Source organism: Periplaneta americana, chromosome 14 (assembly GCF_040183065.1).
Source record: "Periplaneta americana isolate PAMFEO1 chromosome 14, P.americana_PAMFEO1_priV1, whole genome shotgun sequence".
Classification (NCBI taxonomy): Eukaryota; Metazoa; Arthropoda; class Insecta; order Blattodea; family Blattidae; genus Periplaneta; species Periplaneta americana.
Genome location: NC_091130.1, coordinates 10,802,736 through 10,826,891, shown reverse-complemented (window position 1 = coordinate 10,826,891; position 24,156 = coordinate 10,802,736). Strand labels below are relative to the sequence as shown.

Here is a 24,156-nt window from a genome sequence, read left to right as displayed (position 1 = left end):
TTCCTGCAACATTTTTCAGCCCATCACTATCTCTGCCTATGGTTTTATCATTTTCGCAGTTTGTAGGTATTCTTTATCAAGGGACAGAAGATAAGACTGATACGATTTTTTCCGCTCTACGCATGAGTCTAAAAATCTTACACGTAATTTATTATAAAAGTTTTGATTAACGTGTACAGACTTATCAGCACACTTGTAATGGTCATTTGTCTGATGACGTAGGAGCTACGGAAGATAAGACTGATAAGAGCAATGCTCTGTCACATGTCTGTGACAAAATGCATTTAAATGCACAGTTCGGCAGATATGCAAATGTTACTTATTATGTCCATTGAGTTCAAGACTCCATAATGACAGCACTAATATGGGACTAATAAGAATTTGATGATATAATAATAATAATAATAATAATAATAATAATAATAATAATAATAATACTTACTGGTTTTTAAAGAACCCGGAAGTTCATTGCCGCCCTCACATAAGCCCGCCATTGGTTCCTATCCTGAGCAAGATTAATCCAGTCTCTATCATCATATCCCACGTCCCTCAAATCCATTTTAATATTACCTTCCCAACTACGTTTCGGCCTCCCCAAAGGTCTTATTCCCTCCGGCCTCCCAACTAACACTCTATATGCATTTCTGGATTCGCCCATACGTGCTACATGCCCTGCCCATCTTAAACGTCTGGATTTAATGTTCCTAATTATGTCAGGTGAAGAATACAATGCGTGCAGTTCTGTGTTGTGTAACTTTCTCCATTTTCCTGTAACTTCATCCCTCTTAGCCCCAAATATTTTCCTATGCACCTTATTGTCCAACAACCCTTAACTTATGTTCCTCTCTCAAAGTGAGAGTCCAAGTTTCACCATCATAAAGAACAACCGGTAATATAACTGTTTTATAAATTCTAACTTTCAGATTTTTTGACAGCAGACTGGATGATAAAAAAGCTTCTCAACCGAATAATAACAGACATTTCCCACATTTATTCTGTGTTTACTTTCCTCCCGAGTATCATTTATATTTGTTACTGTTGCTCCCAGGTATTTGAATTTTTCCACCTCTTCAAAGGATAAATTTCCAATTTTTAAATAATAATAATAATAATAATAATAATAATAATAATAATAATAATAATATTGCGTTTGGCCCACTAGGCTCTTAACCCTTCATATATTAGTTACTTAGCTTTCTAGTATCATATTATAATAATATGAAGTTTAAAATTGTTACTCTTTTAATATGTTTTTCATTTCCCACCCAACCCCACCCCACCCCACTTCCTCCTGACCGTAATAGAGCATAGTAATCATTCTAGAGCCACCGGCATAGCTCAGTCGGTTAAGGCACTTGCCTGTTGATCCTGAGTTGCGCCCGGGCGTGGGTTCGATTGCCGCTTGGGCTAATTATCTGGTGGGATTTTTTCTGGGGTTTTCCCAATCGTAAGGCGATTATCAGGTAATCTACGGCTCATTCTCGGCCTTATGTCGCCAAATACCATCTCGATATCACCAATATTTTTTACTGTTTATTTAACGACGCTGTATCGACTACGAGGTTATTTAGCGTCGATGAGATTGATGATAACGAGATGGTATTTGGCGAGATGAGGCCGAGGATTCGCCATAGATTACCTGGAATTCACATTACGGTTGGGGAAAACCTCGGAAAAAACCCAACCAGGTTATCAGCCCAAGCAGGAATCGAACCTGCGCCCGAGCGCAACTTCAGACCGGTAGGCAAGCGCCTTAACCGACTGAGCCACGCCGGTGCTATCACCAATCTTATCGACGTTAAATAACAGAGTATTAAACAACCAATTAGTTAATACAAAATAAAAAATAAAAAGATCAGCGTCAGCGGGATTCGAAACCAGGCCTGAGGGCGTCCTCAGAGCATGACTGTGCCGATGGCATTCTCCGCACTCTGGACGCGGCTGAACCACCCGTGGTGAGTCGACGCAATCAGAAGATACGCCGCGCGCTGCACTCGAGGGTCAGGGACGCCAGGGTCAGACAGACATTGTCTCATTGTTGCGTAAAAGCGGGGAGGCTATCGCAGCATCTGCGAGCGAACAATGCGAGCGAGAGCCTAGGTCGCAGATGGTGAGGCAGATGGCGGCACAGGCACGCGCTGTCGGTTTCCGGGTTATAAGTGAGCTAGCGCTCTCTTTTCGACTAATTAGAAATTCTCAAGGTTTATTCAAATAACTTTAATTACTCATATTTTCTTCATGTTGTAACAACTTTCAAAATACTAGCATAGGCTTATCAAGAAAAGGGATTAATTTGCATCACCATGACAACGAGTTTGTTTCTGATCGTTCTCTGGTGGTAGTGTTGCCAGTAAGCACTTTCCTGTAACTTGGCCTGCAAGATCGCCAGATATTAAGCCAACAGACTATTTTTGGAGCTATATAAGGAAAGAGTAGATGAAATTATTGGGAACCATCAGTGTGGTCTTAGGCGTAATAGATCGACTATTGATAAGATTTTTTTTGTATTTAATAATAATAATTCTTTATTTATACTGGCAGAGTTAAGGCCATAGGGCCTTCTCGTACACTCTACCAGGTCATAAAGTATACAAGCAGCTAAAATTTAACAAAAAGTTAAAGAACAGAATACTAACATATTACAAAAAAAATAATAATATTTAGCATAATAAAATCGACACTAAACAACATGAAAATAATACCATAATAGAAAAAAGAAAGTAAAATACATTGGAATATAGTAAAAGCAACTCATTTAGTACAAATGGTTGATATGGAAAAACTTAAGGAAGAATATATCAAAATGGACTGTAATAAAATAGTAATAAAAAAGAAAAGAAATACGAAAATTAAATAAAATTCACGATAAAAAGGCTATGATAATAAATTCATCGGCTGATAAAGAGAACAAAAAGGGGAAAGGAAGGAAAAAGAAATATATAGCCTATATTTTTACAAAACTATGGCAGAGAAAAGGGCCTATAACTGAAAGGAATCTAATTCAAAAGTGCAATTTTAATTTATTTTTGAAACTAGACAATGTCCGACAGTCTCTGACATGTTGTGGTAGGGAGTTCCAGAGATGAGCTGCAGAGACGGTGAAAGATGAAGAGTAGAAGGATGTTCTGTGTTTAGGAATGGAGAGTGTGATATGGTGTTGTGAGCGAGTATCTATTTCGTGATATGAGGACAAATGTTGAAAACGAGAAGCTAGGTAGCTAGACGAGAAGCTAGGTAGCTAGGTATTCGACGGATATTGGAGAAAAATGGGAGTAAAAGGGCACAGTACATCAGTTATTCACAGATTTCAAGAACGCATATGACTTTGTTAAGAGAGATGTTTTATATAATATTCTTATTGAATTTGGTATTCCAAAGAAACTAGTTCGATTAATTAAAATGTGTCTGAGTGAAACGTACAGCAGAGTGCGTATAGCCAAGTTTCTGTCTGACGATTTTCAAATTCACAGCGGACTATCATCTTTACTTTTTAACTTCGCATTAGAACAGCGGTCATCAGCACATTGCACCCTCGAGCTAGCGTTTCTTATCCGCGGATAAGACATTGCACTGGCGTGCATCCGTGCTGCTGGCGCGTATGCCTCCTACCTTTCTCTTCTGCAAGATGGAGCATTTTAGGTTGCACCACAGTCTACTATATACAGTCGCGAAGCTTGAAGTGATTTTTTGCAAATCTCGTGATAAAGCGCTCCAAGCGGTTAGCAACTAGAAACAATAGACTGTCCACGGTCGACTTTGGACTGTGTCGTATTTCCATCGAGTGCTAGCTCGTTGCGTGTTTCACATTGATGCTTGTGAAATGTTCGTTATTGGTTGTAATGAAAATGTTAATGGCTAAAATATAATAATTGGAATAATAATATTTTACTAGAGACGTAGAAAAATTAAGTTTGTTTTAATGAAATTTATTGATCACGTTTTATTTTCAATTCTGGTGGGATTATTATTGCTTAGGCGCCTACTTTTTTTTTCAAAGGATATGTTTTTAATTATAGCTGTTAAGTTTGTTGTTATTTTTATTTGTTACTTTACTAGAGACGTAGAAAAAGTCTGTTACAATAAAATTTATTGATCACGTTTTATTTCCAATTCTGGTGTGATTATTATTGCTTAACCTCATCCCACTTTGTTAACTACGTAAGCCTACACTACAAATACCGGTACACGTATGTTACTCCATTAATTCATATTTCCATTATTATTGTTGTAAAGGGAAATGCAAATTAATATTTATTGGTTTCATAGTTAATTATCGCTATAATCTTGAATGAGTGAAGCGATTATAGTAAATTTCAGTTCGTTTTGCACAAACAAAAATAATATTAACCTATTTCTTGTAGGTATCTTCGAGTTTATGGTGGAATTTAATATACTTCATTAAAATAATAAATTAACTTCATGCATTTGATGTCAATAGTGGAAGGAAGGTGTTAATTTTTCCAAAAGAACACAACGAAAGTGTAACATATTTTGTCGTCTACTAGGAGAGAGATCTGCGATGATGAGGCGATAGTAGCGATCCTAGTGGTGGGCAACTACCCATGTTTGCATTTTTACTACATATTGAGCTTCGCGACTGTATATAGTAGACTGTGGTTGCACTTTACTCATTTCAGCGAGTGCTAATGACCACTGCTCTAGAATATGCCATTAGGAAAGTCCAGGATAACAGAGAGGGCTTGGAATTGAACGGATTGTTTACGCAAATGACGTGAATATGTTAGGAGAAAACCCACAAACTATTAGGAAAAACACGGAAATTTCACTTGAAGCAAGTAAGGAGATAGATTTGTAAGTAAACTCCGAAAAGACAAAGACAAAGCATATGATTATGTCTCGTGACATGGAAATATAAAACTTGAAAATTTATCCTTTGAAACGAGGAAAAAGATTCAAGTATTTTGGAGCAACAGTAACAAATATAAATGACACTCGAGAGGAAATTAAATGAAAAATTCTTGTCATTATTCGGTTGAGAAACTTTTATCATTTAGTCTCCTTTAAAAAAACTGAAAGTTAGGATTTATAAGAGAGTTTCATTGCCGTTTATTTTGTATAGTTGTGAAACTTGGACTCTCACTTTGAGAGAGGAACAGATGTTTGAAAGGTGCTTAGGAAAATATTTGGGACTAAGAGGGATGAAGTTACAGCAGAATGGAAGAAATTACCTAACGCGGAACTGCACGCTTTGTACTTATTCGTCACCTAACAAAATTAGTAATATTAAATCCAGACTTTTGAGAGGGGCAGGGCATGTAGCACGTATGTGTGAATCAAGAAATGCGTTAGTTCGGAGACCTGAGGGAAAAAGACTTTCGGGGAGACCGAAACGTAGATGAGAGGATAATATTAAAATGGATTTGAGGGAGGTGGGATATGATGGTAAGGACTGGATTAATCTTGCTCAAGATAGGGACCAATGGTGGGCTTATGTGAGGGCGGCAATGAATCTTCGGGTATCTAAAAGCCAGTTGTTAGTGAGTACAGTATGAAGGAAAGAGTGTTCTTGAGCAAACCTACGACACACTGTGGCAGATATTGCAGAACAGAACTCATAGCTGCTGTATACAGCGTTGAAGAGAGGCTGTTGCTTGTACATCTTGATGACACAACTTTTAACACTGTATCACTTCGGAATATGTATAAGAACTTTCTTGTGTTAAATTTTAACGCACTTTGTTAACATGTTTCGACCTATTTTCGGTCATCTTCGGAACTGGTCGTTGCTGGTCTTGGCGCCTCTTGTTTCCTGTGTGGGTGCGTTCGTAGTGTAGAGTCAAAGAATGTACGTGTTTTGAAATTGAGTTGTGTGTTGAGAATATTGTTGGGGTGTGTTTTCGTGTCTCTGTATATTTCATATTGTTCTAGTGTGTCGAGTTTCTGGCTTTTTGGTTGGATGTGCAGTATTTCCATGCCTGTGTTGATGTCTCTGTAGGTGTGGTTGGCATTTGTGATGTGTTCTGCATATCTGGATGTGTTTTGTAATTTTGTTATGGCTGTGATGTGTTCTTTGTAACATGTTTGAAATGATCTGCCTGTCTGTCCTATGTAGAAGTTGTTGCAAGTGTTACATTTGAGTTTGTATACGCCTGTGTGGTTGTATTTGTTTGATTGTGTTGTTTGTGTGTTGAGATGTTTTTGTAGAGTGTTACTTGTTCTATATGCGATGTTGTAGTTCAATTTCTTGAATTAGGTTGCAATTTTGTGTGTGTTTTTATCTTCGTATATTATTGTGGTGTATTTTTTGTCCTCTTGTGTTTCTGTTGTATTCTTCTGTTTTTTGTGGTTTTGTTTTGTCTTACGTATTATGTTGTCTATTACGTTAGGGTTGTATCCGTTCTCTTGTGCTATGTATTTGATTGTGTTTAGCTCTTCGTTGTAATCCTGTTGGTTCATTGTTGAGTAGTCTGTGTACCATTGTTCGGAATGCAGCTTGTTTGTGTTGTGTTGGGTGGTTGGAAGTGTTGTGTATGTGTGTTGTTGTTGTTGTTGTTGTGGGTTTTCTGTATACTTTGAATGTGTGTTTGTTGTCTACTTTTGTTATTTTGATGTCTAGAAAATTTATGGATTTCTTGTTTTCAATTTCTAATGTGTAGCGCAGTTTTGGGTGTATTTTGTTTATGTGTTGATGCAGGTTTAGGATCTGTCTTTTGTTTCCTTTGTATAGTATTAGTATGTCATGTATGTCTTTGACTCTACACTACGAACGCACCCACACAAGAAACAAGAGGCGCCAACACCAACAATGACCAGTTCCGAAGATGACCGAAAATAGGTCGAAACATGTTAACAAGGTACGTTAAAATTTAACACAAGAAAGTTATCATACATATTCCGAAGAATAAAATAATGGCCACATACAACACACACATGATGAAGTCATGGCAACGGGTGGTGATGCAGTACAGATATTGGTTCTAGGAATAAGCTGCTGGACTTTCCATTTATTGCTACTGGCCGTGAAGCAAGGTACAGCCAGAGAAGGTGGGTTGAAAATCACATGCTAAGAAGTTGTCACTTTCTTTTTCGAGCGGACTGTACAACATTTGAAGGAGCGTTTCAAAAAGATGATTTAGTACCGTTCCTTTATAAGGGTAAAACTGGAAAAGCTGGAAAAACCTTCTATATCTACAAACAAGACGATTATCAAACAGGACTGACAAGGTTTCTAATTTGACAGTTGAGCTTCGTGGAAAAACGACCTCAGTTAAAAAATTCTTGCTTTGAAAAAAACAACTGATCTAAGAATTGAAGACAATTTGTTTGTTGATAAAATTGTGTTTTTTGAAGTGAGTTATTTAACGACGCTGTATCAACTACTAGGTTATTTAGCGTCGATGAAATTGGTGGTATTTGGCGAGATGAGGCCGAGAATTCGCCATAGATTCACCTTAAGGTTGGGAAAAACCTCAGAAAAAACACAACCAGGCAATCAGCCCAAGCGGGGATCGAACCCGCGCCCGAGTGCAACTTCATACCGGCAGGCAAGCGCAAAATTGTGTTAGTTGTGAATGTAATCATTCTTTAAAATAGTTGATATTCTCCCAAGTCTGATATTCAAATTTGTAGTCTATAAGAAATTAAGATATTGCCACAATAAAGGCATTTTAGAGACAGCTGAAATCGTTTTTCCATCAATCCATTTACTGATGAACAAGTCCACACCTCTGGAGTAACAGTCAGCGCGTCTGGCCTCGAAACCAGGTGGCCCGGGTTCGATTCCCGGTCGGAACAATTTACCTGGTTGAGGTTTTTTCCGGGATTTTCCCTCAATCCAATACGAGCAAATACTGGGTAACTATCGGTGCTGGACCCTGGACTCATTTCACCGGTATTATCACCTTCATATATTCAGACGCTAAATAACCTGAGATGTTGATACAGCGTCGTAAAATAATCCAATAAAAAATTTGATGAACAATGCGAATCTCATGTGGTTATTACAAATTATACAGTTTTTGCAAAAAATGAGAAAAACATTTTTTTTTTTTTGATTCTGATGATTTTAAGAAACATTTTCTTTGACAGAAATTAAATTAATGTTCATTACTTTCGAATCATTGACTTGTGTCTTCAGCCTTAGTACAGAAACATTTATTACCGGTAATGTCCAAATACCATTTGAAGAATTTTCATCAAGTTGCAGCTCAAACCACCGTATTTCTTCACTTGACAAGAATTCATATAGGCCCCAATCAATTTCTATCTTCAGTTTTGCTGGTTTCATTTAGTTCTTTGGCACCAATGGGAATGTGTCAGCAAAGTTCTCAGGAAATTTCATTCCTTGATCAGGAAAGAAAAAGGCACATATACTCCATTGTAAGTTTCTGCTGCCAGAAGACTTCCATGTTATGTGTACTGAATCCTACAATATTTCTGAATAGAAAAACTGGCTCCTTTGTCTTAGGTTTCTTCTCAAACCTTTTCTGTAATGAGATTCCCCACTGTTATATTATTCCATTTTCATGAATTAATTCTGAAGGTTGATTGTAGGTGGAATGGAATTTTCAGGAGGGGGCACTATGACCCAGTACTGCGACCTTTTACGATCTCTTGCGCTAACCTTGAAGTCAGAAGCATTTCCAAACCCACACCGGCTGACTACACTAAGGTTCGCTGCGTATCCAGGTTTCGAGCAGGCAACCTCCTTGTCCCTAGGCTAGCCGTCTCCGTGCGTCACCATCTGGCGTTCGGAGAATGCTATGGATTGATGACGTAATGGAGAAATGTTAAGGGAGTGGTGCAGATGTGATATGGGGAAACGAAAGAACCCCAAGAGAAACCCCAACTGCGATCTTGTCCGCCACAAGTGTCCCTATGGATTTTTGAACAGTAATCTCACTAGAGGTTTCGATTTATCTAGAGAAAATCAAAACTCGAGTGGGATTTAATTGACTATTACACGATTAGAAGAAAGTATATAAAGGTCAGAAGAAATAAAGTACTCTAATACAATAAAATATTAACTGACTTACTGAAATTCTATTTCACTAATGTTAGCTTCACCGAAAGTTTGAACGGAGATGCCATTTGAACGGAGTTGACTGTCTATGCTGTAAACAAATGACGATCGCTAAGCATGTTTTATAGTACAGTAAAGAAATTGTAGTTTGAAATGTTGGCAAATAAAGAAACAAATTGTAGGAAGGTGATAAAAACAATAGAAAGTACATAAAGATTAACCCTTCGAAGCATAGTGGTTGTTCAGAAGAACCACCGTTTTCTTTCTTTCTAAATTTTATGACACAGATATTCCACCAAGGAACCACTTCTTGAGTATACACAGAGGTGCCATCTATATTTTGAAATTGTGTGCAGAGTTAAAAAGTTGAAAAATATTGATTGAAGTTTTGTTATGATCCATGATATGAAAAACATACAAAATTAATTTGTGCTTCAAAGAGTTAATAGATATTAACTGACTTAATAAAATTCTATTGCACTAATGTTACCTTCACCAAAATGTTTGAATGGAACCGCCATTTTCAGTCTATGCGAGAAACAAATTACGATCGCAAAGCATGTTTAATAGTACCGTAAAGAATTTGAAGTTTGAAATGTTGGCAAACAAAGAAACAAATGCTAGGGTAGTGACAAAAACAAATGCTAGGGAAGCGATAAAATTAAACAAATGCTAGGGAAGCGATAAAATTAAACAAATGCTAGGGAAGCGATAAAATTAAACAAATGCTAGGGAAGCGATAAAATTGTGCGATAAGGAGCCATGATTGGTTTAAAGACGCCCTTTCGTACCGTTTTATTGGTCTAAAGTAGTATGACGTAGTAAAAGTGTAATAGTCAATGAAAAATCCCAGGCCTGACCGGGACTCGAACCCGGGCCGCCTGCGTGACAGACAATGTCTGACCGACCACTCAGCCACCCCAGAGGATTTGATTGTAGACGATTGTTTACTTTAAAATTGTGAATTGATGTACAAACACACTTCAACCAGTTCTGTCAGTGAGGATATGAATGGTGTAATCATCTGTTTATATCTTACCAGCTTAGCCAACATGGTGTTACAAAAATCCCTACAACTCCCTCAGTTTTATAGCTATATTAATAACATTTTGGTGAAACATGCTCCACGCAGTGTAGAATCGTTTTAAATTATTTATAGAAAAACGGCATGAGTGAATCAAGCAAGTTTCTCAATTATTATAAAATAGTATCAATAAGCCAACACATGAGAATTTTTACAAAATGCAGTTCATTCATTTAAATTTCACTTAGTAAGCTAAAAATAACAATTGTTTCTGCGGTAAGCAACTGCATTTTCAGCTAAGTACAGTAAATGACTGCAGCCTTTTCTAAGTAATGCTCGCCACATATCCTTTGCTGTAATATTCATCAGAAAGTGTTGAAAATCGAGTCTGTTGCGCATGTAGACCTGCATATATTATCCTTGAAGTTTCTATTTTGCTCCAAGGCAAAGAACGTAAGATCTAAACTGTAGATTAAATACAAGTGCTGGAATGCTAGCAGCAAACAAAACCACGACGAAATCATGCAAACATGTGGGCTCTACTTCTCGTGTGATCTTGATTCACCCAGTATGAACGGCCACAAAACTATCTTTAAAGAAACACGAGGTTGGCATGGTAATAAACTACATATTGCTGCTCTTTATGTCTTACGAAATGGTAAGCTGCTATAGTTCTTTAAATATGTGAAGAGATTTTAACCATACTCGGTGCACACAACACTTACGAAAGGCACCTCAACCGAAAAATCTGGAGAAATTGTTTCCCCTGGATTCTACAAACTGAATTTTATGATTTTATATGGAATTAGCGGGTAAAACAAAGAGAACAATTTTCATACAGTCAGTAGTATTGAAATGAGGAAGCAAAAAACCGGCAAGCACAGACCAAAATGGGAAATGCTATGTTGATGACGACAGTTGTGCTAGTGATGGCAATTGTACTTTTATGATCGACCATGCCGAAATGTAGTAATTATACACCTGGTAGCAGTCCTTTAATGCATGTCATTAAAGTACACCTACTCATTAAAGTACAGTTGTTCAGCCAGTGACAAATCAGCTTAAAGGTGTTCAGCCAATGACAAGTCAGCTTTGTACCGTTATAAAACCGCAAGTATCGATTATTCTCGGATATGCAATCGAAAGAGAATTAGCGAAAAGTCACGGAGGCTAGAAATCCAATACTGTCGCAGAAGGTTATGTTCTGTTACTATAATAATTAGAGTTAATTGTAAATAATATTCAAATAAATTCAATTTGTCATCTCGTTTTTCAATTCTAAATCAATTTTCACGTTATACCAGAGTAATCTTCATCTTATTCTGTGCCAAGGTCAATGAAATTCGGCCTCGGAAAAAATCAATACTTTCGCGTCTGCGCACATCTCACAACTCAGGTCAGTTCGCACATAACCATAATTTTGAATACTTTCAAGTTAGGAATATGGTCGAGCATAAAAAGTCGTATGAAACTTGCCTATAATGGTAATTAAGACGCTCGTATGAAAATTATGAAACTCGCTTGCGCTCGTTTCATAAACAATCATACTTGCGTCTTAATTACTACCATTATAGGCTCGTTGCATAATGTACTATTATGAACCTTTTTGATAGTGATGACTAAGGCTCGGAATTCTATAACCTAAAATCTCTGAAAATATACATGCACTTATGCTTGCAAAAATTCAAAATATGGCATAAAAACCTGGGAATATGACGTAAAACAAATTAAGGGATGTTATACTCGTACAGTAAGAATCGTGAAAAAAAAAATGATTTTATTTTCTCAATCGATAGAGTATATTTTTCTGTATATATTTTCAAATTGTCAGCTAAATTTTGACAGAGAGGGTGTAATTTAAGCAGTAGGTGCTTTTTAGTACAAGATGCAAGTACAAGCATGTCCCAACTTTAGACTCAATTTCCTGATAATTACATTTTTCGGTACAAAAAACCTGATACCTCAAGAACTGTTTGATTTCATTGAAATTTTATACACTTATCCTTTGTAATAATTTATATAGGTTGAACCACAAAGGTTAAATTTTAATGGAAAAAAATGAGCAATTTTCTAGTAAAATGCATTGAAAAAGAAACAAAATCTTTTTAATGCAAATTTAAAAATCTATAAATTTAGTATGAAGTCAGCTGTGATGTTCACTGAGGATTAATCTTTAGATTATGATCTCAGATTTAAGGAAATAAATAGTTAGGGCCGTATTCATAGACATTTTTAGCGCGGGCTTCCGGTGGATGATCAGCGTTTTTCGTATTCATAAACCAGTGTTAGCGATAGGATATGATTTGAATTCTGTACTAGTAACCAGTGGATAGCCGGGGCTAGCTTAGTACGCTCGTAGCGCGTGCTGCGAAATGTCTATGAATACCATCCTAAATGACTATTATTTTCTCAGTTCAGATTAAATCATGTTTTTGTAAGAATTTTTTTCTTGAGAAATTCAAACTTTCAAACAATTCATGATTACTAGATATTGAAGCTAAAATCAAGTAGAATAAGTGTGCAAAGTTTGAAGAAAATACATGAAGTGGTAGTCAAGTTACTTAATATTTTGTTACTGTATGAAACCCCTTAAATACTGTCCAAAAATAACTTTAAAAAACTTTTTTATTCATCATTGTAACAAATTTGCTTTTTGAATATTAACTCCATGTATTGGTCACCCTATAAAAATATAAGGGGGAAAGAGGGGAGAAAAATGTCCAACGTCTGTCCTATGGGGGACTAATTCTTTTGCTGCAGCTACCTCATAAATACTTGCAGTAAAATTTTCATCCAGATTGATTAATATTTGGAATAAAAAAGTAGGTGTTGAATCAACAAAAAATAAACTTACGGAAAAATGGACTTGAAAATAAAATGAATATTTATATAAATTAAAATTCGCCTCTGCTCTTATTATCTAGTAACTTCACGGAGCCTACTTTAGAACAAAAAGTTACTAGATTTGTAATCAGAAATTTGTAAAAAAAATTCTTTAATTAAAAAAAATTATTTTGACAGCTCTTTAAATGCCAAGCTCCCTTACAACCATAATTAAAAAAAAAAATTAAACATATTTGTAATCAGAAAGGAACTAAATCCATTTGGGGTATGAAAATATACATAAAGAAGTGAAATAGTCAATACCTACAATATTTTTCGAAAGTTTTCACTTTTTTTCAGTGAAGTCTCCCCTTAAAGCATTCCAAAAAAGGGAAGTTCTCCTGATTTTCTGAATGTCAAGATCAGCTTACTCGAAGTTTCATCGTAGGTAATACCAATGTTTGGGAAAATGATGTTGATAGTGTGGTAGTGATGATGGAGTGAATAAGGTTGTTGCAGAATTTTCATCATCATCATCATCATCATAATCATCATAGTATATCAATATTGGTTTGTTCCGCTTTCACATTTTCCTCGGTCTACCCACAACTTTACCTTCCTTACTATAGTCTGGCCTCTCATAACTTTCGGAGCTTTTGTCTCTTCCTGTAAATTCCTATTTTTTGACCAGGTTGAATACAGGGTGTTTCATAGAGTGATTCATAAATATTATGGATTTTATTAATTTGTCTTACAGAATAATCTCTGTAATGTTGAAAATTAATATTTGAGGAGAAAAATTCTATCCGGCGCTGGGGATCGAACCCGGGTCCTTGGTTCTACGTACCAAGCGCTCTCACCAGTGAGCTACGCCGAATTCAATCCACAGCACCGGATCGAACCTTCCTCCTTCAGTGTTTCCCTTTGTGGCCTGACTCCAAGTTAGGCATATATATTTACGTATAAGTTTAGTGTCAACTGCCATTATACTAGGAGCGCACTCAGTTGAGTGACTTATTTTGGCCGGGAAACACTGAAGGAGGAAGGTTCGATCAGGTCTGTGTAGGCGAGCATTAAACATCCTAAGACCTTATTGGTCCATGTTTTTTATACCTAGCAAGATAGGACATTTTGCATCATAACTCTGAAAGTAAGATTTGCGGGAAAAGTTGTATAAAACATTTTAGTTTTAGTTTTACCTCTACATTACACTCACAAAGTCTTTACATATATTTATGAATCATCCTGTGTATTAAGTCCTTCTCTAACTTATATTTTTATGAATTATTTAACAATGCTGCATCAACTGTGACGTTATGTAGCGTCGATGGAATTACAGACATAGAGATAAGATGTATAGAGATGAATCGAAGGATTCGCCAAGGATTACCTGATATTCATCTTACAGTTAAGAAAAACTGGGAATTAACCCTAGTAGTCAACCGGCAGATGGGTTTTGAATTCAGTGGTAGTGGAGAAAGTTATGGTAGTTGTGATGGTGAGTCAATTGATGAGGCTTCAGTCATTGTAGTAGTGATCTTGGTGTAGTGGTAATGGTGACAGTGGTGGTGGTGGTTCAGATGATGACCACGATGATAGTAACGGAAATAAAGTTTGTGGTACAGATTAAGGTCCTGGTGATGAAGAATCCGATGTGTCTCATTGTGAGCCAGTCACTTCCTAGTACAGAATGTATGGGAATGGCGTAATTCATGTGGCCAATGTGTGTGTATCTTCGCAACTGAGCAGTCTTCAAAGGTCGTGTATTTTACTGCTCGATAGCAAAACTTTTTGTTTCGTAATGTAATTATATAACAATGACTCATTTTGTTGTGGTTTCCTCGTCTTACACAAAACGGACATACAACCGCATCCCTGCGAGGAACTGAATTAATTGTCATCGGCGGTTTGTACACGTGATTCACTGTTGCCAGATGGTATTCAGAAAATCAGGCGAACTTCACATATTTTGGTAGGTATGTGTTAATCTAAAATAAGACATAATTGCCGTTTTCCAAAGAAAATACTACTAAATGCCACATTTTCCCAACTTATCCATTTCTCATTCCATCTTTCTAAATCCCAAACATTTCTTCAAATTTTACTTTTCCCAAATATTTATTTTTTTTTTCAAAATATTCAAAATTATTTTTTTTAATATGTAATTATCTATTTATTAGTGGTAAGTATTTATACATTAGGTCTATACATTATGATCCATTTCTCATTCCATCTTTCCAAACCCCAAACATTTTTTCAAATTCTACTTTTCCCAATTTTATTTTTTTTTTCAAAATATTCATAATTAATTTTTTAAATATGTAATTATCTATTTATTAGTGGTAATTATTTATACATTAAGTATATACATTACGATCCATTTCTCATTCCACCTTTCCAAACCCCAAAAATTTTTTGAAATTTTACTTTTCCCAATTTTTTTATTTTTTCAAAATATTCAAAATTATTTTTTTTTAATATGTAATTATCTATTTATTAGTGGTAATTATTTATACATTAGGTTTATACATTATGATCCATTTCTCATTCCATCTTTCCAAACCCTAAACACTTTTTTAACATTTTACTTTTCCCAATTTTTATATATATATATATTTTTTCAAAATATTCAAAATTAATTTTTAAAGATGTAATTATCTATTTGTTAGAGGTAATTATTTATACATTAGGTCTATACATTACGATCCATTTCTCATTCCATCTTTCCAAACACCAAACATTTTTTTCAAATTTTACTTTTCCCAAATTTTTTATTTTTTTTTCAAAATATTCAAAATTAATTTTTTTAACTATGTACTTATCTATTTATTAATGGTAATTATTTATACATTAGGTCTATACATTACGATCCATTTCTCATTACATCTTTCCAAACCCTAAACACTTTTTTAACATTTTACTTTTCCCAATTTTTATATATATATATATTTTTTCAAAATATTCAAAATTAATTTTTTAAAGATGTAATTATCTATTTATTAGTGGTAATTATTTATATATTAGGCCTATACATTACGATCCATTTTTCAGTCCATATTTCCAAACTCCAAACATTTTTTTCAAATTTTACTTTTCTCAATTTTTTTTTATTTTTTCAAAATATTCAAAATTAATTTTTCAAAGATGTAATTATCTATTTGTTAGTGGTAATTATTTATACATTAGGCCTACACATTACACGAATTTAAATTTATTTATTCAAGTTCCAATAAAATTATGTATGGTACATTATCATATTCAAAAACTAAAATTGCTCTTAAATATATTAAATTTTTTTACTTTTTTCTCTGTACTTCTCATATTTCTCAACAACGTTCAAAATGCCTTATTCGATGATTACTTATCCTCGGTTCCGCAAGTTATGGGTGTGTCTCTAAGGTTATGGTTTTCATAATACTGGGTTTCCGAAAAAGAATGAAAACATTTTGTGCTTTGATAACTTTTAATTATATTCAGCTGGGAAGTTGACTTTGTTAAAAATATTCTCACACAGTATGTAAGTTTTTTTTATCTTTGTTAATAAGTTTCTATATGGGCACCATTTGTAGCGGGGCATACATTAAAACGATATTCTGTTTCTGTCCACGTTTAGAGTGGCAGTGGTTTTTGAATTTTTCACAAATTGATACACATGACGGCCAGGTTGCTTTTCAGCAAGATGGAGAACCGCCACACTTTAAACTAGGAGGTCACAAATGTGTTGAACGAAAAATTTCCTGATCAGTGGATTGGTAGAGCAGGACCTATTTCCTGGCCATCCCGAAGTCCAGATCTCACCCCGCTGGATTTTTTTTCTGGGGCCATATCAAGAACATCGTTTATGCTGTGAATGTTCGTGATTTAAACCATTTGCGAAGAAGGATAGTGGAAGTTGTTGCTACCGTCACACAGGACATGATTCAGCGGACGTGGACAGAAATAGAATATCGTTTAAATGTGTGACGCGCTATAAATGGTGCCCACATATAAACTTATTAACAAAGGTGAAAAGCTTACATATTGTGTGAAAATATTTGTAACAAACTCAACTTCCTAGCTGAATACAATTAAAAGTTGTCAAAGCACAAAATGTTGTCATACTTTTTCGGAAATACTGTATTTGTAATACAGTGAAACCTGTTCAAGACGGAAGTGACATGGTCCTAATTTTTTTTTCCGTTGTGGACAGGTTTCCGTGTTATTCAGGTGTGAAGTTAAAATTGAATATTTTATCATTTGTATAAATGAAAAACAAAATGGCATGCCACACATTGTAGGAATTACAAAATATTCCGTTTAACACTAGAGACATTAAATCAGCTTCCTGCCGCTTATTTAATTGGTGAATGATCTTGATGAAAATCTCATTTCCTGTATAAATTGTAACGTAACTTACTCATTAAACACTATAAAGTTTATTAATTACACTAAATTTAATATCTAACCTTATACTATAATACTGTACTGTATTATTTAATTGGACTAGGAACCATTCATTAGAAGCCTTGAATTCTGGATTATCTAATTCCTTTTCCAGTTCAAGAGTTTGCATTGCAGAATAGATCCAGAAATTGGCATGATCTTTAAAAGGGCAAGAAGAATCCACTCTCTTATCTTGTTTTTATCTTAGTGACCTACGTATTTCGTACATTCCTTGAAAGCACATACTGTTTCAAAATATAGTTTACATTATACAGTAGTGTGTCGAAAATATTATTTCCGTTTTGAACAGTAGCAGACAGTTTCCGTTTCCGCGTTGGACAGTTTCCGTTTTATTCAGAAAAAATTACACATAATACATACGAATTTTGCCGGAACCAATAAATTGTTCCGAAATAGACAGGATTCCGGATTATTCAGGTTCCGATTTGAACAGGTTTCACTGTATAAATTAATGTAAAAGTCTTTTCCTACACCGAGAATTTACCATTTCGGTCAAGGCACTGGTAGTAAATTTACACAAAATTATTAATAATTCAAAAAATACCGTTCACTATCGTGAAAACGTTTAACAGAGGGGCAAATAGACTGTCGTGGGAAGAAGGTACTGGGAAAAGCGGTTTACGAAAGGTAAATTGGAAAAAAGGATCGAGACAAATGGATTGGGAAAAGAGGACTGGGTAAAATGAAGTGGGGAAAATGAACATTGGAACTCACAAGGAGAGGACACGCTCTGTATATCACAGAATTAAATAAGATTTTGTGACATGAAAGTATAAGACGTACTGTTTAAAGTCATACCTGGTATGAGTGGCCAATGACCCCTCGTTTTGAAAATATTGGCTATTGTTTGTGACATACTTCCGTTAGGTGTCTAATAGGAAAATATTAGACTGTGTAACGGCGTAGCTCATGTGGTTGGATGCTGAGTTGTCATCCAGGCAACTTGAGTTCGAATCCTAACGCCTTCTCATTTTTAAAGCTTGATAATAATAATAATAATAATAATAATAATAATAATAATAATAATAATTATAATTATAATAATATTATTATTATTATTATTGTTATTATTATTATTAATTTTTTTAATTTTTTTTATTCACTTTCAGTTGTCAGCTCCTATATTCAAAGCCATGTTGAAATATGCGTGGTATGCATAAAAATTAATAAACGAATGAGAAGTGTTTGTGAATGTGAAGGATATCTGTTTCGCAGCAGAAGTGCGGAAAAATGTGTGTGACTGTGGACAACCTTCTTTCATTTGCTGTGCATGGTGCAGGAAATATGTATGTTTTGTGTGTTTTTATGACATTTATCATAATGAATCGGAACACAATGAAGTGGAATAGCTGCTACAGAAATAGAACAGACACCAGTGACACATCTTACCTGCCTACATGAGCAATATTTCATTGTTTATCCTTTACAATACAATGTTAGCTAATTATAATTTGTTTAAAACATGATTAAGCGTTCAATACATTGAGAAATATGATATAGGTATGTAAATAGATTACTGTGATCACAATATTAATCATTATTAAAAGGAAAAAAAAAGGACCAGTTAAGAATCGAACTTAGGTTGCCTGGATAACTGGATAACAACTCAGCATCCAACCATATGGGCTACGCTGTTACATAGTCTAATGCTTCCCTATTGAGCACCTAACGGAAGTATATCACAAACAATAGCCAATATTTTCAAAACGAGGGGTCATTGGGCACCCATACCAGGTATGACTTTAAACCAGCCGCGGCGAAAATGTGACTCACGAGCACATTGTGGCTCGCAGTGCTTTTCTCTCGCTTCCTACCTACAACCCCCACCCTCTCACTCACTGGAGTCAAACTCTGTTCTATTTGTATTTGTCTCGGACCTGCGAGTGGCGTATCGTCGCAATGTCTCTCTCGAAACCATGTACCTCTATAAAAAACGAAAGTTTCAAGTAGGATGGGAGGATGCATTCTTTTGCTGACAATATGATGAAAATATTAAATGTATGATTTGTTCACAAATATTACTAGGAAAATGGTTGTATAACATAAAACGGCATTGTAAGTTACTACATGTTACTGATGAAACATTAAAAGGTTAAGTGTTATTATTGTTATTATTATTATTATCATCATCATCTCTGTACGTCGATTCTTTTACAGCAGATGTACGAATAATGCGGTTAGATTTTCAATTTAAACTCGCAGATTTACAATGTGACGCTAAATGAAAGCTAGATGTAAGGACTTGACAGATATTGAACTTTTCAAATCTTTGGAAAAAAATAAATATTTGAAGCGTCGTTCTTGCGCTTGCTCTGTTGAAGCCATGTTCCCTGTAACTTACGTTTGTGAAAAATTATTTTCAACAATGAAAATAGTAAAAATCAAATTTAGATCACGACTGACAGACAAATACCTTCGTGATCAACTACGATTGGCAGTAAGTGACATAATTCCTGATTTTGAAACTCTGTCGCAGAGACATTCTGAAGACAGTTAATTTTAGGTTGTGATAATGTGTCCTATGTTTTCTTGTTCATTTCTTTCTTCGTTACACGTCCTAAACAACTTCCCCTTCGGTTGTCCGCCTCCCTCCATAGGTGCTATGCACGTTGCAGCTTACACAGTGGCTCGGCGCACCATGGCCTTTTCGCCTCGGCTGCTTTACACAGTACGTCTTGTACTTTCATCTCACACAATCTTATTCCATTCGGTGATATACAGAGCGTCTCCTCTCCTTGTCAGTTATGTTGGGAAAAAATTGGGAAAAAAATGACTTGAAAAACTTGCAGGGGACAAGAATTCTCAACTTATAAGTGTTCTCTGATAAACAGTATAATAATTCTCACTTCTCTATGATTGCAGAGATTAGGACGGCCATTTATTATACCAGTAGAGGTGGAAAAATCATGACCACTCTACTGTAAAATCCTTAACCGCCAAGTATATATTGTACTGGATCAAATTCGGAGTTCTCACCTAGGAATTCTGAGCATCCGTCGGAACGTCCTGGCCGGAGTCCAGAGGGTGCGGTTACAAACGACTGAACACATCTTTGAGTTAGGGCGTCAGGAGAGAGCGGGGAAAGGAGCTATACTGAGTGCGTTGTCAATCAAGCAGGATGTCCCCAGGGTTCTGCAACGTGCTGCCTGTCCCTGGGAGAGAAAACACATTCAGTCGTTCACTACCACATGCTGCCAAGCTCGTTATGCCACTTTTGTACCAAGTAACTTATGATATTGGCTACAAATGTACAAATAATGCTCTACTAAAGGCGCAAACGTTGAACCTTAGAACTTCACAGCCCCAAAGGTCAATACAGTGGAACTTCTAATTACGGACACCTCCAAGATACGGACACTCCTCATATACGGACAGATTTTTATGTCCCAACTGAGATAATATAGAAATAATAAAAAATTTAATTCTCGTTTACGGACACTCTCAGACACGGACACGGACAGCTGTTTCACAGTTCTAAAGCTTGCTTTACTTCTTGACTGCGGACAGAACTTGGATTTGAAAACCTAATGTGTTACAAAAATGAAAAATTTAGTACAGAAATTTCTTAACATGAAAAAAGACAATAACGTTCTCGTAGCCTACCACTAGCCCATCCAGCTACCCCTTGTTACCTGGAAGCGGATGGATAAAAAAAGTCATAAAATTTAACTTGTCTGATAGATCCAAGGTTTCCGCTATCGTGAAATTGTATTCGATACATGATAGGAATAGTAGAATCAGTTCTACTGTTTCGAGAGACATGGTATCTGAATGTGAAGGTTAAGTTGAAAACTGTAAATTACAGTACTGCATAACTGTAGACCTAAAATAAAATTGCATGACACAGTACTGTATTTTTCTTTTTCGGTCTTATCTACTGCAGTTCAAAGTTGCAAAGAATTACTGTACTACAGTAGACTGTATTTAGAATTAAACTACAGTAATACATTTCATTTAAAGCGTGAAGGGATACATAATGCATATTATAAATTTACTGTTAGATTGGGGAGCCTCCCTCCCAATAAAGGACACCTCCCAGATGCGGACAGATTGTTACGTCCCTTCGATGTTAGTAAATGGGAGGTTTCACTGTATAGGCTAATGATCGCTACTTCGCAATATCACATATTATACAGGGTGATTCACGAGGGGTTACCGTACTTACGGAGCATATTCCCGAAGAGATTTTGCGCAACAAATGTCATATAGACATGGATCCTATTCTCAATAGCTTACGTTTAGAATTACACTAATCTGAAGTTGTTCAAAAAAATGATTTTTTTCTTTAGTTTTAAGGATAGAAGAATTTTACAATATGAAGGGTTCAGAACCATAGTGGGCCATGCGCCATTTACTAAAACCGTAGAAAACAAGGCTTAAAATGAAGTTATTACCGTAATTCAATGGAAATATACAGCAAGTAATATAAAGTATATACATTAAAACTGTATGATATATAAATTTTCATTAAACTACGCTATTTACTTAAATAAATTTCTAAATTATAGACATCAGCTCAAAGAATTTGAGTGACTACAAGGATCCTGAATACAATAAACATGTACAATATAATGTGTTGTGATACATTAAAGAAAAAAGAAAGTTAATTTTTGAAGGCAAATATAAGTTGATTAATTGAAATAGAGATGATGATGTAATATTTGAAGAGAATCCTTGATAATATTTATAAGAATAGACATTACAGAATCAAAAGGAATGTGAAGTTTCTTAAGATGATTCCATGTGAATTTTGTAATTGAACCTCTACTGCCAAACAGCAAACCAATGACGGACCATTGTTTAAGAGGGACGTTGTACTTTTGAGAAAGATACGGCAGACAAGGTTCATATATGGACTTCTTCTCAATATCAACTTCGGTGGCCTGATTTAGGTTTCTTTCGAAACGGATAGTAGGGTCAAGAACAAGAGCCCGTTTTAAGCGTCCGTTGATAGCAATAACTTAATCCTTGCTTTCTCCGTTTTTAATAAATGGCGCTTGGCCCACTATGCCTCTGAACCCTTCAATTAGGGAATGAACTATTCAGAAGGACGCTATAATTTCTTTAATTGGCTAATATTCTGAAGCTGAAAATGTGTTGCTAATTGCTTTCAACAGATTATGTTTTTCAACTTTTAACTAAAAATGACATCATTATTACACAATTATCACAAAAACTGTTACACAACATACGACTTCAGGAACTTGACTCTTTACAGTATAATTATGCATCTTAATGTACAGTCTTAAAGAATTTACAAGAGTGGCGTGATTTGTAACAATTGTTGTGATAAATGCGTACGAAAATTTAATTTTGTAGTTAAAAATCGAACAAAAATCTGTACGAAGCAACTATGGAATTCACAACACATTTTTAGCTTCAGAATACTAGCTAATTAAAAAAATGATACTCCTGGATAGTTCATTCCTTATCTGTAATATTCTTTTAGCTTTAAAACTCAAGAATAAAGATATTTTACAAACTTTAAATTAGTTTAACTCTGAAAATATTGACATTAGGACAAATGTTCATGTGACAGTTTTTGCTCAGAATGTCTTCGGAAATATACTCCGTAAGTGACGGTAAATCCTCATGAATCACCTTGTATATTTTATACAGGGACATCATTTTATTTTTACTTCAATTTTTATTGTACCTGAGTTTTTTAATGTACTTCACTCCCACCCCTTCTACTAATGAAGTTCAACCGTCTTCCACACAGATCCAAGACCGCATATACAGTCATAGTATCCTTACGGTCATAGTAAACAGTACGTTCCAAAAATATCTTCGTGTTTCCCGTGACGAAAGAGCTTTCAATATTGCATCATTTTCCATTTGCCTACGTCGCATCCCGATTTCCCCAACTTAACCACTTGGACGGACAGTACATAGCATGTCTGAGTAATTTTATCTTTTCGGATCGGACAGAAGTGAAGATTGAATTTACAGTACGTAAGGTCTCTTTTATAGAGTGGGTACAGAATTATTTCAACATGAGTTACTGATACGAAGTACGAACCTGGTAATTGGAATTACGTACAATAGTCTACAGTGCGATAATATGCACATTAGAACTGAAGCCTGTATAGAAATGAACGGCCACCATTTTAAAAAATGTGTTTGAATATCCATATTATGATTATTTTTCAATTTAACCTCATTCTCTATAGTGTACGCTAATGTGCTGTAGAAAGTATAATATACACTGCATAATGAATACGTCCTCATGGACAGCTCAGTTCATGAGTAAAAACACTCATTGTTAATACTGTACTGTATTTTGATTAGGCCTAAACAAAAACCTAATGAAAATTATGAAACTTAAAATCGCGATATTTCCTAGTTTACGTAAATGGATGAACTACTTTTCTTCCTTCCTATACCTAGTAAAGTTTTTTTTGGGGGGGGGTTATTTTACGACGCTGTATCAACATCTAGGTTATTTAGCGTCTGAATGATATGAAGGTGATAATGCCGGTGAAATGAGTCCGGGATCCAACACCGAAAGTTACCCAGCATTTGCTCATATTGGGTTGAGGGAAAACCCCGGAAAAAACCTCAACCAGGTAACTTGCCCCGACCGGGATTCGAACCCGGGCCACCTGGTTTCGCAGCCAGACGCGCTGACCGTTACTCCACAGATGTGTACTCCCTAGTAAAGTGATTTGTTTGTATATTACGCCAGTATCATCGACCTCCAGTCGTGGAAGGGGGTAGCAAACGGTGTTTCCGGTTCTTAATCGTTGTTCCAAAGGTATAGCCAGGTTAATATTAGAAATGTAAGCAAAAATAAAATGATGTCCCAGTATATCTGCAATAAATATTATAATTTGGTCAATAAATTTCCATTGCAAATAGATCAGTAACACGACAATAATTA

The 24,156-nt window shown here is 35.4% G+C and overlaps 1 protein-coding gene across 4 annotated transcripts in view; it reads right to left on the bottom strand.

The window, feature by feature from the left end:
- Positions 1-24,156, bottom strand: part of cu (NADP/NADPH phosphatase nocturnin) — a 271,415-nt gene that overhangs the window by 87,286 nt on the left and 159,973 nt on the right. For 2 of the 4 annotated variants that reach the window (XM_069844946.1, XM_069844947.1), the window contains exon 2: positions 20,250-20,425. The exons of the other annotated variants lie outside the window; for them this stretch is intronic. In XM_069844946.1, coding sequence (XP_069701047.1) covers positions 20,250-20,323 — 74 coding nt within the window. In that variant the 5' untranslated portion in view covers positions 20,324-20,425. The remainder of the gene's footprint in view (positions 1-20,249; positions 20,426-24,156) is intronic. 4 annotated transcript variants of the gene reach the window in all.